The following is a 14392-nucleotide window of genomic DNA, read 5'->3' on the forward strand; positions in this document are numbered from 1 at the left end:
CCCCCGGCCCGCCCCAGCGCGCCCCGCCCCCGGCCCGCCCCAGAACGCCGCTCCGCCCTCTCCCGCTATCCGCTGAGGACCCGCCGCCTTTCGTCCCCCCGCGCGGGTTTCTGGAGGTAAATTGAGGGCAACGAGGAGGCCGCGCCTGGCACAAGGGGCACAAGAAGGGAGACAAGGCCGGGCCTGCCGCCCAGTCTGAGCTGCAGGAGGAAGGGGAGCAGGCCGGGGCCCGCGCTGGTAATCTCTGCTTCCTCTCTGATGACCCGAGGCCTTTCCTTACGTTACCGCCATTTCCTCCCCCTAAATCAAAAGCCTCCACTACCCTGCTGGTTCCCCGCCTATTTTGGGTTACAAACTTATTTCAGACCCTGATGCAAACTGTGAATCGTTTTCGCAGAAAAATATGCCACCACACACGAGCACGAGATTCTGCGTCAAATTTCAACAGATTCGTTACATTCTGCTCAAATCAGGGCTCCATGATAGAAACAGCATGTCCCCAACTCTTTTGCCCATTCAGGTATAAGTCAAGGACTACATTCTGAACATAAATATACATAGTTATACATATGGCTCCCATTTATTGAGTACTTACATCCTTTCAACAATCCCTCGAGGTTTCCTACCAGCCCGCGGCTTAAAGAGGTCAGATAGCTTTTGCTCTTGCTAAAAGGACAGTCACAGGAGTTAAACTCAGATCTCAGAAATAAGCTTAGGCCTTTCTTTATTCCTCTCAAATTGAGTAAGTACCAGTATTTGGAAGTCCTTATTCTGCTGCAATAAAACTGAGGAATAGGATGCCCCTAATAGTGGTTCGGCGAGGGGGTAATTTGCAAGGAGGGGACTAAGATGGTTGAACAAGTACTTCTTATCCCATTGTGATGCCCAGACCCCTTCCTGTGCTAAATAAACTTTCTTACCAAAATAATGCTTCAGATAATGCAGCAGCAGCAGCAGCAGCAGTTATCTGTTTTCCTGTAAGTTACACTCATTTACTTAGTCTAGAGAACTTTAGTTATAGTTAAATAGTAGGCTGGAGGCAATGTCTTCTGACTGAGCTTCGTAATTTCTCTTTACAGAGGAGTCCCAGAGGTGGCAGAACTTGAACTGGGCCTTGAAGGGAAAGGATTTGGGGAAAGGCGACACGGGGCATTCCGGAGGAGAGAATCATATGCCAGAGGGCTCCAGGAGTGGTCATTGTCGTTCACTTGGCGAACAATCAGAAATGAAATAGGTAAGTGATTCAATGTCGGATTCCGGAGGGGAGTTTAGACTTCATGAAGTAGACTATAGGGTGAATTGAGTGATGCTGTGGGTCACTAATGAGTATCCCTATGAGAAGTTATGGAAATGTTTTTAAGAGTGATTAGTCTGGCAGTTAACACTGTTTGGATGGGAGATCCTGGGGGGAGGATAGAAAGGAAGAAGTGGAAAAGAACAATATATTGCCATATTTTTCTTATCCCTTCCAGCAGGTTTTTGGGAAATTTAAATATGAGTTACTTCTGGTCAAGCATAGGCAGGCAAAGAGACTGAAGTAGGAAAAAAAAGCAATTCTCTCAGTTATTATATTTAATTTCTTAAGGTGTTGTGCATCTGGGAAGCAAACTTATATAATAACAGAGCTGTAAATGAATTTTAATCACATACTTTATGATGAATACTTTAGCAGTGGGAGAAGTTGTATTCATGTATTCCAAGAGACCAGAAAAGGGAATATATTAAGAAAAACATTACTAAATACTACAACTAGAATATTGCCAGAAAACACAAAATACTGATGCATTTAATCTTAGGGGAGAGGGAAGAGTTGGAGTTGGGGAATAATAATTGACGAGTGATTAGACAAAGAAAGGAAACTGGGAGAATTGGGCTAGGGAGAACCATGTCAAGGCGGGCTTCAGGTCTCTGGAAGCCAGTGAATATGAAGCAGGTTCCCCCAATCCAGCTGTTCCTGGGAAGCAAGCCATCAAGTGTCACAGCTGGGCAAGCCTGGGCATAAACCGAGGGAAATCAGGGCTACTTCAGTCTGAGTCATTTCTCTGCTTTCATCCCCGTTTTCCCTTCTGCCACAACAGTTGCTCTAAAAGAACTAACCCAACCTTTTTTCTAGTTCGATCACCTTTAGTTGTAAAATCAATATCAAACATGGTTAAATAAGCATTCTGGTGCAATGTTAAGAAATAAATAATAGAACTCTTTAAGCCTACTCTTTTAAAATACAATAAATGTGTGCTTTTTGGAACTTAGAAACTGTTACCAAAAATAGTTAGGTTCCCTGGGTGGAAAGGAGCTTTGATATATAATTACATAAAAGAAAGACAGCACTATTTCCTCACCAGGAATTAAAAGCATTTCTAATATGGTGACATTCTCCCAGACAGTAGGAGTGAGGAATATGATAGTCCCAGACCAGAATGCCACATGCTTCCTTTTGTTATTCAACCTTCCTTCTCAAATAGCCCAAGCCCCAGTTGTCTTCGGATCTCACCCAGGCTGTGAAATTTTCAAGCTGGGCAAAGAACATGAAGGCATGCTATATACTTAACTTCTTTTTTTGCCTCTGTTGACACTCATGGTTTCCCCAAATCCAGTGAATGTTAAGATGGTTTTCCATTGTGACTCTATGACTTCCATGTATGACACACTCCCATGATCCTACCAAAATTTTTACAAAATCAAAAACATTTTCCTTAATGAGGTTTCAGTGCCACTGTGTGAACATCCACATAGTCATTCCTAGTCAGTGATTGGTTAGATGCTAGCTGTGATTAAGATATGATTGCGTTCTGTGTTTATTTTCTTCATTAAGTAATCAGTGGACTGCTAAAAATTAATAAATTTCATAGAAGAAAGTCAGTGTCTTAATTAATTTTTTCTAAATATAGTGGATTTTTATCTGTATGTAAAGCAGATTAAAATAAACTGAATACTCAGAATCTACCAAGCAATAAGGAGCCCAATCAATCACTTTATACTGACAAGTTAAAGCAGTTTTTAGAAAAATTGCCCCATCTCTTAGTTCAATGAATTGATATTCCTTTCCCAGGCATATCAGTTATGAAATTTATATTGATACCTAGAATTATATTTCTGTTTCTTGGTTTATAATTTTCACGTGGGTTGAGCATAACTCTGAGAGAATAATCTTTCTTAAGTCTGTTATGGTTGATGTCAAATTTGAAATCTATGGAAAATATGCCTTTTTTTCTAAGAAGGTCTTGATATTTCTACCCTCTCTTAATCTTTTAGGGTGATTCTGTTTTTCCTTTCAGGGAATATATCATTTGCCAATGAATTTGTGTTGCCTCAAAAATTTCTGCTAAAATTCAAGACAATATTTATCAACTCAATAAGTGTACAGGCATTGCCTAAGGAAATTAGGAACTTACTGTTAAATGCTTTAGTATATATTATTATTTCACTTAAAAAAACTAATGTACATATCTGTTTTCCACATAGGTAAGTTATGGCATAGATAATATTAATGAAAAGGGAAACTTTATCAGTTATCTATTTCTGTGTAAAAAACCAGCTGAAAACTTACTGGTTAAAAAAAAAATTTTTTTTCTTACAGTTCTGTGGGTTGGTTGGGAATTCAGTGGGTCTGTCCTAAACTCACTTGGGCTTACTCATGTGCTGAATTCAGATAATGGTGGGATGACCCAAAATGGACCACCTCACACATGTGACCGTTAGAGCTGGTTCTTGGCTGGGATGCCTTAGTTCTCCACATGGCCTGTTAGCCTCTATGAGGCTAGAGTTATAGCATAACAATTTCAGGGCAGGACTCCAGATATGGTGCAAAACACTTATGAAACCTCTGTTTCCTTCACATTTGTGAATGCGGCATTGGTCTAAGCAAGTCAAATGGCCAAGCCCAGAGGCCATATGAGAGTGAGCTCAGATGGCACTCTTGATGGGAAAAATGGCAAGGAATTTGTGGCTGTTTTTAATCTACAGTGGAAATTTTCCCCCTCTTCTAAAAACCTACTCTTTTTCTTTTGTAAATAGCTCATAATCCCAAATTTTGAAAGTATTGACTGGCCCTCTTACCTTGTCACGGTTTACATGGAGGTATTGTATGGAAACAAAAATCACCCATTACCGTCACCATCCCAAACTAGCCAATATCATAACTCCCATTCATACACTGAGTTAACCTCTGAAATAAAAGTTGTGTTGGGAGAGAAGAGGAAAAATGGACAGAAGGAGAGGAAAAGGGAACTAAGAGCTGCACATTGGTGCCTAGAAATGAACTCTACACTAAAAAAAAAAAATCAACACAAGAATGGTGGCCAAGGTAGTAGCACCAGCTGGGCCAGGTAGGCAGCACTCGATGCAAAAGAATAGTTATAATAAAAACCATAATGATACAAAAAGCACTTATGTTTACATGAGGCTTTGTAATTTACAAAACATTTTTATGTATCTTATTATATTTATCTTCGAGGTAACTACATAAAGTTCTCAAGATGATATTGATCCCCATTTTGCAATTGATTAAACTAAGATTCAGGGAGCTTCATGAACCTGCCCAAGGTCATAACACTATTAGGTAGATGAGCCAAAATCTAAGGATTTCCCCTGACCAACCCTGCTCTTGTTCTATGGTAAAACTTCATGCAAAGAATAAAACATAAAGCAAACAAGGAATTAAGTGTCAGGAAATTCGTTTTGAAACTTTATCAAATAAAGTATATTCTAAACAAAAAAACTGATGGCCTTTTTGTTTGTTTTGGTAGTAATTGATAGAAATCTTATGTGGGATAGGATTTATTCTGCCCATACTGCTGAACCAATGAAGAGAAAATGGGAAGCAAAACTAAAGCAAATTGAAGAACGAGCATCTTATTATGAGAGGAAACCGTTGTCCTCACTTTATAAACCAAGATTGTCCAAGCCAGAAGAACCACCCTCCGTTTGGAAGCTATTTCATCGACAAACTCAAGCTTTTAATTTTGCTAAAAGCTGTAAAGAGGTAATTGCCTTGTCCTCTTTTTTTTTTTTTTTAAGAGCTACTATATTTGTCTTCATTTCAGGCCATGTACACTACCAAGACAATTCAATGGCAGTCTAAATATCACATGATTTAGGAAAAACATCCCTATGAATTATTAACCATTTAGTTAATATGAGTAATGAAAAAGAATGACATATCTAGTACCAATTAGTTTAAAAACTTTGTAAGCAAAAAATTTTTTAAAAAATTAAAAATTTGTAATGACATTAAAGTGAAGTTATGCTTAGATGAAGAGTGACGATATTTATTGGCAACACATTAAGTAAGTGGGAGAAAGAAGTGCTTGCTACATGCCAGCCTTGCAAAGAGCATGGTGCGCAAAAAAAAAAAAAAGCCAATCAATCAACAGATATGTACTGCACATCCTTTTTTGTTGTCACTGTGAGGAATATAAAGAAATATAAATGAAAAGATAAGATGCATATATGAAATCTAACATAAATGTGTTGTGATTCTGATTATTAATATGTAAAAGCTAAATGTGCTGTAAGTTTTAGGAGAGAGACTGCTCTTATAAAAGCCCACCTCAGTGAGTAGTTGTAAGATAATTAGCCTTGAAAGAGCTATCGAGTAAAGTGCAGCTTGGAGCAGAATGCTAGCTATAAAAAGTTTCTTTTTGTAACCTTAACGGACAACATACCTCATGAAAGATGCCGCAGACCTTTGTGCTTAGAAGGAAAAAGATAATAAAAAGTTAATCAGTAGCTTACAAAGCTAACCCTTAATCCCTTTGAAGTCAAGCTGTCTGGGAGCTAGATAACACCTATCCAGCTTGTGGGAGCCAGACAACACTTACACTCAAGGATGGATGAAAGAATTCAAACCAAAGAGTTATAAAACCAGCCCCCAAGAGAAAGAAAACCCAGAATCAGCAAGATCTCATGTAGCTGCTTTCTGTTGGGACTAAACTCCCCCTTTTGTTTCCCACACTATTCCCTTTAAAAACCCTTGCTGAGACTGTCTGAGCAGGAGCCAAAGTGAGCATCCTGTGCTGCACCACTGGGGGTCCAGTCTGAAGACCTGGGCAGGCCCTCCCACCACCTCAGCAGGAGCCAAAGTGAGCATCACATGTGAGTGTCACAAACATTGTTTCTGTACAGGTGATCCACCATAGCCACTGCCACACCTACTGCCACTGCAAGGATGGCTCACCACCACAGTAGTAGCAAGAGCCTCCCTACAGGCAGCCCACTGCACACTCAACTGTATTGATGCAAGAAGAATCACCAGTGGAGCCTGCAATTAGAGGAGGAAGTCTTTCACCTCATGGCCCACTCCAGAGTAGTATAAGAAAAAAGTGTTCTACCAGATGTCCAGACATCAATGAAAAGATACTAGAACTACAAATAAACAAAAAGATATGACACCACCAAAGGAATACAGTAATTCTCAAGTACCAGACCACACAGAGCAGGAAATGCTTGAAATGTCTGAAAAGGAATTCGGAGCAATGATCTTAAGAAACTTCAAAGAGATAAGAGAAGACTGAATTGGAGAACACAATGAAACGAGAAAAAATATCCAGGACATGAAGGAGGAAATTTTCAGAGATTAATACCTTATAAAAGAATGTAGCAGAACTCCTGGAATGAAGGATTCACTCAGTGAAATAAAAAACACAACAGAGAGCTTGAGCAGCAGGCTAGAGCAGCAGAAGAAATAACTTCAGACCTCAAAGATGGTCTTTTCAAAATAACCCAGGTGGACTGAAAAAAGGAAAAAAGAATTTTAAAAAATGAAGAAAATCTAAGAGAGCTAGCAGACAGCCTTAAGCACTTAAACATCTGAATCATGGGTATTCCAGAGGGGGAAGTGAAAGGAAAAGGCATCAAAAACCTATTCAAGGAAATAACAGGAAACTTCCCAGGCATAGGGAGAGACACAGACCTTCAGATCCTGGAAGCCCAAAGATCCTCTAACAGATTCAATCCAAAAAGATCCTCTCCAAAACACATTATACTCAAAATGGCAAAGCTCAAAAACAGAGAATTCTAAAAGCAGCAAAAGAAGTGTCAAGTCACCTATAAGGGAGCCTCCATCAGGCTAACAGCAGACTTGTCAACTGAAGCCCTACAGGCCAGAAGAAAATGGGATGATATATTCAAAATACTAGAAGAAAAAAGTTGCCAGCCAAGAATTCTATTCCCAGCAAGGCTATCCTTCAGAAATGAGGGAGAAATAGTGCATTTCCCAGATAGACAAAAATTGTGGGAGTTCACTACCACATGACCAACCCTGCAAGAAATTCTCAAAGGAGTTCTGTATCTAGAATCCAAAAACTAATAATCACTATCACAGATACACAAGAAAGAGCAAAACCTGCTGTTAAAACAAAATGCAGACAAGAAAGAGAAAGACACTAATTCATGCCACCTCGAAAATCCAACTAACATTGAAGACAAATAATGAAAGGAGAAAAAAGGAACAAAAGATATTTAAAAACATCTAAACAAAAAGCAATAAAAAGGAGTAAAACAATACCTGTCAATAACAATCCTAAATGTAAATGGATTAAACTCCCCATTCAAAAGACACAGACTGACTGACTGGATTAAAAAAGCTAGACCCAACTATATGCTGTTTTCAAGAGACTCACCTCACCTGTAAGACACACAAAGACTAAAAGTGAAAGGATAGAAAAAGATATATCATGCAAATGGAAGCCAAAAACGAGCAAGAGTAACTATTCTTATATCAGATAAAAACCATAAAAAGAGACAAAGAAGGCCACTCTATAATGATAAAGGGATCGATCCAGCAGTAGGACATAACAATCATAAACATGTATGCACCCAACCCTGGAGCACCCAGATATATAAAGCAAACACTCTTAGGCCTAAAGAAAGAGATAGACCCCAATACAATAATAGTGGGTAACCTGAACACCCCTCTCTTAGCATTGGACAGATCTTCCAGGCAACATATCAACAAAGAAACACAGGATTTAAACTATACCTTAGACAGAGTGGATCTGGCAGATATCTATAGAACATTTCATTCAGTAGCTACAGAATATACATTCTTCTCATCAGAACATGGAACATTTTCCAGGATAGACCACATGTTAGGTCACAAATCAAGTCTCAGCAAATTTAAAAAACTGAAATAATTTCACATATCTTTTCAGACCAAAATGGATTAAAACTGGAAATCCAGAACAAGTGAAACTCTGAAACTCTACAAATACATGGAAACTAAACAACAGGCTCCTGAATGAGCTATGGGTCCAAGAAAAAATTAAAGAGGAAATCAAAAAATTTCTTGAATCATATGAAAATAAAGACACATCACACCAAAATCTGTGGGATACTGCAAAAGCAGTAGTGAGAGGGAAGTTTATTGCAGTAAACACATCAAAAGAATAGAAAGTCTTCGAATAAATGACCTAACACTGCACCTCAAAGAACTAGAAAACAACAATCCAATCCTAAAAGTAGTAGATGGAAAAAAATAAAGATCAGAGCAGAACTAAATGAAATAGAGACCCCCCCCAAAATGATACAAAGGATCAATGAAACAAAAAGTTGGGTTTTTTTGAAGATAAGTAAAATAGACAAACCATTAGTTAGGTTAACAAAAAAAAAAAAAAAAAGAGAAGACCCAAATAACAAAAACCAAAAATGAAAAGGGAGACATTACAACTGATACCACAGAAATACAAAGAATCATTGGAGACTACTATAAACAACTATATACCAACAAATATGAAAACCTGGAGGAAATGAATAAATTTCTGGACACATGCAAACTACCAAGACTGAACCAAGAAGAAACAGAAAACCTGAGACCAATAACAAACAATGAGATTAAAGCAGTAATCAGCAGCCTTCCAACAAAGAAAAGCCCAGGACTGGATGCCTTTACTGCTGAATTCTATCAAACCTTTAAAGAGGAATTAATAGCAATTCTCTTCAAACTACTGAAAAAATTGAAACAGAAGCCATTCTTCCAAACTCATTCTATGAGGTGAGGATCACTCTGATACCAAAACCAGACAAATATACAACAACAAAAAAAGAAAATTACAGGCCAGTAACCTTGAACATAGATAGAGAAATCCTCAACAAAATATTAACAATCAGAATACAGCAATACATGAAAAAAAATATACACCATTATCAAGTGGGATTCATCCCAGGGAGGCAGGGATGGTTCAACACACTCAAGTCAATAAATGTGATACACCACATCAACCAAGGACAAAAACCATATGATTATCTCAATAGATGTGGAAAAAGCACTTGACAAAATTCAACATCACTTCACAATAAAGACCAGCAAGTTAGGTATAGAAGGAAATTATCTCAACACAATAAAAGCCCTGTATGACAGACCAGTCACCAATATCATCCTGGAATAGGAACAAGACAAGGATGCCAACTCTCACGACTCCTCTTTAACATATTATTGGAAGTACGAGCCAGAGCAATCAGGCAAGAGAAAGAAAGAAAGGGCATCCAGATTGGAAGGAAAGAAGTCAGTCAAACTGTCCCTGTTTGCAGATGACATGATCTCAAATATAGAAAAACCTAAAGACTCCTCCAGAAAACTCTTAGAGCTGATTAACAATTTCAGTAATGTTGCAGGATACAAAATTAACACCCAAAAATCAGTAGTGTTTTTATACTCCAAAAATGAACTAACAGAAAAAGAAATCAAGAAAGCAAGCCCATTTACAATAGTTACCAAAAAATAAAATATCTAGGAATCAATTTAACCAAGGAGGTGAAAGATCTCTACAATGAGAACTACAGAACACTACTGAAAGAAATTAAAGGACACAAAATGGTGGAAAGACATACTGTGCTCTTGGATTGGAAGAATTAACATTGTGAAAATATCCATTCTACACAAAGCAATCTACAGGTTTAATGTGATCCCTACCAAAATACCAATGATATTCTTCACAGAAATAGAAAAAACAGTCCTAACATTCATATGGAACAACAAAGACCCCTAATAGCCAAAGCAATCCTGGGCAAAAAAAAAAAAAAAAAGAAGAAGCCAGAGGCATAACACTACCTGACTTCAAATTATATTACAAAGCTATTGTAACAACCAAAACAGCATGGTACTGGCATAAAAACAGACACTTGGATCAATGGAACAGAATAGAAAACCTGGGAATCAACCCACATACTTACAGCCAACTGATCTTTGACAAAGACAAGAACATACATTCATTATTACAAATTATTCTTTATGCCCCTTACCCAACCAATCCCTCCCCAACCCCCTTCCTCTCCACCACCAACTCTGGTATCTTTAGGGGAAAAGACTGCCTCTTCAATAAATGGTGCTGGGAAAATTGGACATCCATATGCATAAGAATGAAACTGGACCTGTACATCTCACCATATACCAAAATCAACTCAAAAAGGATTAAAGATGTAAATATAAGACCCAAAACCATAAAATTACTAATAGAAAACATAGGGGAAACATTTCAGGAAGTAGGAATGGGGAAAGACTTTATGAATAAGAGCCCCAAAAGCACAAGCAACAAAAGAAAAAATTAAAAAATGGGATTATGTCAAACTAAGAAGTTTCTGCACAGCAAAGGAAACAATCAATGTGGTGAAAGGGGATGTGGTGAAAGGAGAACTCTTCTACACTGTTGGTGGGACTGTAAATTAGTGCAGCCATTATGGAAAATAGTACGGAGGTTCTCAAATAACTACAGATACAACTGCCGTATGATCCAACAATCTCATTACTGGATAAAACCCAAAGGAATGGAAAACATCACATTGAAGGGATACCTGCTCTCCCATGTTTACTGCAGCTCTATTTACAATAGCCAAGATATGGAATCAACCTAAATGTCCATCGATGGATGAGTGGATAAGGAAAATGTGGTATATATACACAATGGAATACTACTCAGCTATAAAAAAGAATGAAATTCTGCCATTCGTAGCAATATGGATGAACCTGGAGAAAATTATGTTAAGTGAAATAAGCCAGACACAGAAAGAGAAATACTACATGTCCTCACTCATAACTGGATGCTAAGAAAGAACAAAAAGGGAGGGGAGGAGAAGGGTAGGGAGTGGAGGGAAGGGAAGAAGGAAGGACCACAATATACATTGAACTTTCAGAGGAGAGAACAAACCTAAAGATACTAGAGTTGGTGGTGGGGAGGAAGGGGGTTGGGGAGGGACTGGTCGGGTAAGGGGCATAAAGAATAATTTGTAATAATGAATATGCCAAGAAGACATAAATAAAATAATTCAAATATATATATATATAAACCCTTGCTGAGGCTCTCTAGACTCTGAGACACTTTGCAGCTGAAACTCTGCAGGTTGCTCTTCCTGGTTATAAAGCCTCCAAACCTTACATCAGTATCAGATTCTCAAGTCCTTTATTTCCAGGCAAAGCAGCAGCCGTTCTTGGTTACCAGTTACACTCTTTTTCTAGTAAAGAGACACTCACTCAAATCTTATCAGAGTGGTTTAGAAAATATAAGAAAATCCTTTCTTACTTATATTGTGTAAACTTAATTCAGACATCAGAAATTAAAATATTGACAAATTCATTTGAACTTGAATTTTAATAAAGATATAGGGGTATGCTTGCCAGACGTGCCAATCACCATAAAATTTATTTCAAAAAGATTTTTAATAGGTCAGGCACCTGAGTCCTCTGATTTTTCACTCATGAAAATGAAAATAGTCTCAATAACCACCTTTAACTAAGTGGAAACAAAATAACTGTGTATGTATTCCTTTATTGGAAGAAACTCTGTAGTAGCAGTTATGGACAGTTATATTTAATCCAGTACCACAGTAATTAGCCTTTTAAAACATTGGTTCCCACATACATTTTATATGTACTAGAAAATTTATTAATTTTAGTCCAAATCATTTATAACAATGTTTTGGTAGTTTTGAAAAATAAATTTAATTTTATAAATTTAAGAAATAAAACTATCATAGAAGTCAAACTAGAGTAACGGAATTAAGTGATTTTTCTCCTTTTTTTCTCTCTTTAGTATGGATATTCTGTTTCCACCTTTACATGTATTATATAAATGATAAAAATACGTTAATATAAATAATTAGATTTTGAGTGGCATAGATCTAGTAGGACTATTTGTCTTGTTTTTAATAATATAAATATTCAAATTCCAGTTTCTGAAATCTTGAATGGTAAAATTCTTTACGGACATTCAGTAGCTACAGTTGAATTTAGATTTACATTTTCTTAATTTTTTTGAATATTATTTTTGATTGTATTTAGGACGTTCATGTATTTGCTTTAGAATGCGAAGTGGGAGATGGACAACGTATTTATCTTGTAACAACGTATTCTCAACTTTGGTTTTACTATAAATCCAGGTAAGTAATTTGTAATAGAATACCAATTTAAGATAAAGTTAACATTTGGTGAAATTAATCCAGGCTGAATTAGCTTTCACAGTTCTTGACCACACAATTAGTTACTACTTTACTATTAGAATTGAGTTCTGGAGTTCCCTTCCCATAGGTACACTCAATTATCTCACAAGGTGTTGAGAGAAAAAAAATCATACCCACAACACACACACACACACACACACACAAAGGGAATATGGAAATGTCTCTTTTGCATGCAAGTATTAAATTGTACTATTAATCACAAATGAATACTTATATTATTAATTAATAATAAAGAAATATCTGCTTTATCTCAGTGATCTATTCAAGTACTTCTCAGACTTGAGCAATATATGGAAAAGGGGAGTAAATGGATATGGATGCCTGGTATTGGTTTATATGTAAATATGGTACTGACTGCTACAGGGTGTGTGTGTGTGTTGAATTCCCATACAACCTGTGCCAGTGCCATATGATGATACAATTTCTCCATCACTTTTCCTTCTTCAACTTACTACAGACCTTTTATTTATATAGGATGCCATCTGAACTTCACTTAGTCCAAATTATCATTTGCATATTGTCAGCATTTATTCTTTTCAGCCCATGAAAAGTCATTACTGTTCATGCCAGCAAGAATGTAACTGCAAACATAAGCATTGAAAGCTGTTGAAGTCAGGTGATTCAGAGTTTTTTTTACCAATTTTTTTTTTAACCAAAGATGATTTTTAAATATCATTTTCCTAGTGAAAATACAAAATTTAAAAATTTTCATGGAAAATTTATGGACTCCCAAGAATATTTTATCCTGGGTTCCCAGTTTGAGAAAGAACATTCTCTTCTCAAACAAAATTTGTGTCATGGTGACACAGAAAATAAATATAGAGGCATTATACAATATCAGAATCATCTGTGAATAAAAAACACTATAAGATTGACCATATTTTCCAGTTAAGGTTACAGAACATGATGGTTACATCTTGTTTGATGGAAACTATTGATACTATGAGCCATAAACCTATAGTGAACATGTTCCCTTTATCATGTCATTATTTCATAGTCTTATGTAGTTAAAGCACAGTTAACACAGTGCCTAAGATGTAAGATCAACTTCCATGATTTAAAAAGTATAAACTATAAATGTAACAATCTCAAATTATTCAATTTAGAAGAAATCTCTTGCACTGCTATGAAGTCATTCCTGAAAATGCTGTGTGCAAGCTTTATTTTGATTTGGAATTTAACAAACCTGCCAATCCAGGAGCAGATGGGAAAAAGATGGTTGCATTACTCATTGAGGTAAATGACAGACTCAAGTTTTTCTCCAGTGTCTATCCATTTATCTCTTTATTCACTTATTCATTCATTCAGTGAATTCAGCCTATCTAATATGCAGGTTACGTATTTCTCCACCTTTTTCTTGCTATTCTTCCTTTTGACTTTCATTTTTTAGTATTCTATGAATAAATTGTGAAAAGGAAAGTTCAGTTTATGTCCATATATTTTGTAAGATTACTATATCTAGTAAAAAAAAAAAAGAAAGAAAAGAAAAAAGCTTTGAAAAAGATGGCAGTTTGGGAATTTTCTGTGTTTTTAAATTATATATTAATTCTCTGATTTCCGTAACAAATAGCTGACTCTGGTAAAGGCCAGGCAAAGCAATTTTTACTGCAAAAATTGGGTACTGAGATGAACTTCAGGGAAACTGACTAAAAATAGTACCAGAATTTTTGAGCTGGCGGAAATTTTGGAAATCATTTTATCTTGTACCCTTATAAATGAAGAAATTAAGACCTGGAAGAGAGTAATTCCTACTCAAGGCCCTACAGCTGGTTGTTGGTAAAACCTTGTCTAGAGAAGTTATTACTGTTTTCAACTAAGAAAAGAGTGTAATTCTAGTATTTATTTTTGATTTAGCTGTGCCTACCAGGAAGTTACTAAAAAAAGAATAATATTAGCTTGTGTAGCTAAGTTTTATTAGTATTGTCTCAAAAAATTTTTAAGATTT

General features: G+C 36.6%; 1 protein-coding gene across 5 annotated transcripts in view; it reads left to right on the forward strand.

Annotated features, from left to right (window-relative positions):
• The first annotated feature begins 64 nt into the window (after window positions 1-64).
• The window catches only part of PRIMPOL (primase and DNA directed polymerase), a 37089-nt gene continuing 22761 nt past the window's right edge, over window positions 65-14392 (forward strand). For 2 of the 5 annotated variants that reach the window (XM_063077198.1, XM_063077200.1), the window contains exons 1-5: window positions 81-237; window positions 1080-1234; window positions 4746-4981; window positions 12269-12366; window positions 13554-13683. In XM_063077198.1, coding sequence (XP_062933268.1) covers window positions 4763-4981; window positions 12269-12366; window positions 13554-13683 — 447 coding nt within the window. In that variant the 5' untranslated portion in view covers window positions 81-237; window positions 1080-1234; window positions 4746-4762. Of the gene's footprint in view, window positions 238-1079; window positions 1235-4745; window positions 4982-12268; window positions 12367-13553; window positions 13684-14392 lie in introns of those variants that run through there. The other 3 variants (XM_063077199.1, XM_063077201.1, XM_063077203.1) reach the window with 3 other exon arrangements.

The sequence above is a fragment of the Cynocephalus volans genome, chromosome 13, assembly GCF_027409185.1.
Source record: "Cynocephalus volans isolate mCynVol1 chromosome 13, mCynVol1.pri, whole genome shotgun sequence".
NCBI lineage: Eukaryota > Metazoa > Chordata > Mammalia > Dermoptera > Cynocephalidae > Cynocephalus > Cynocephalus volans.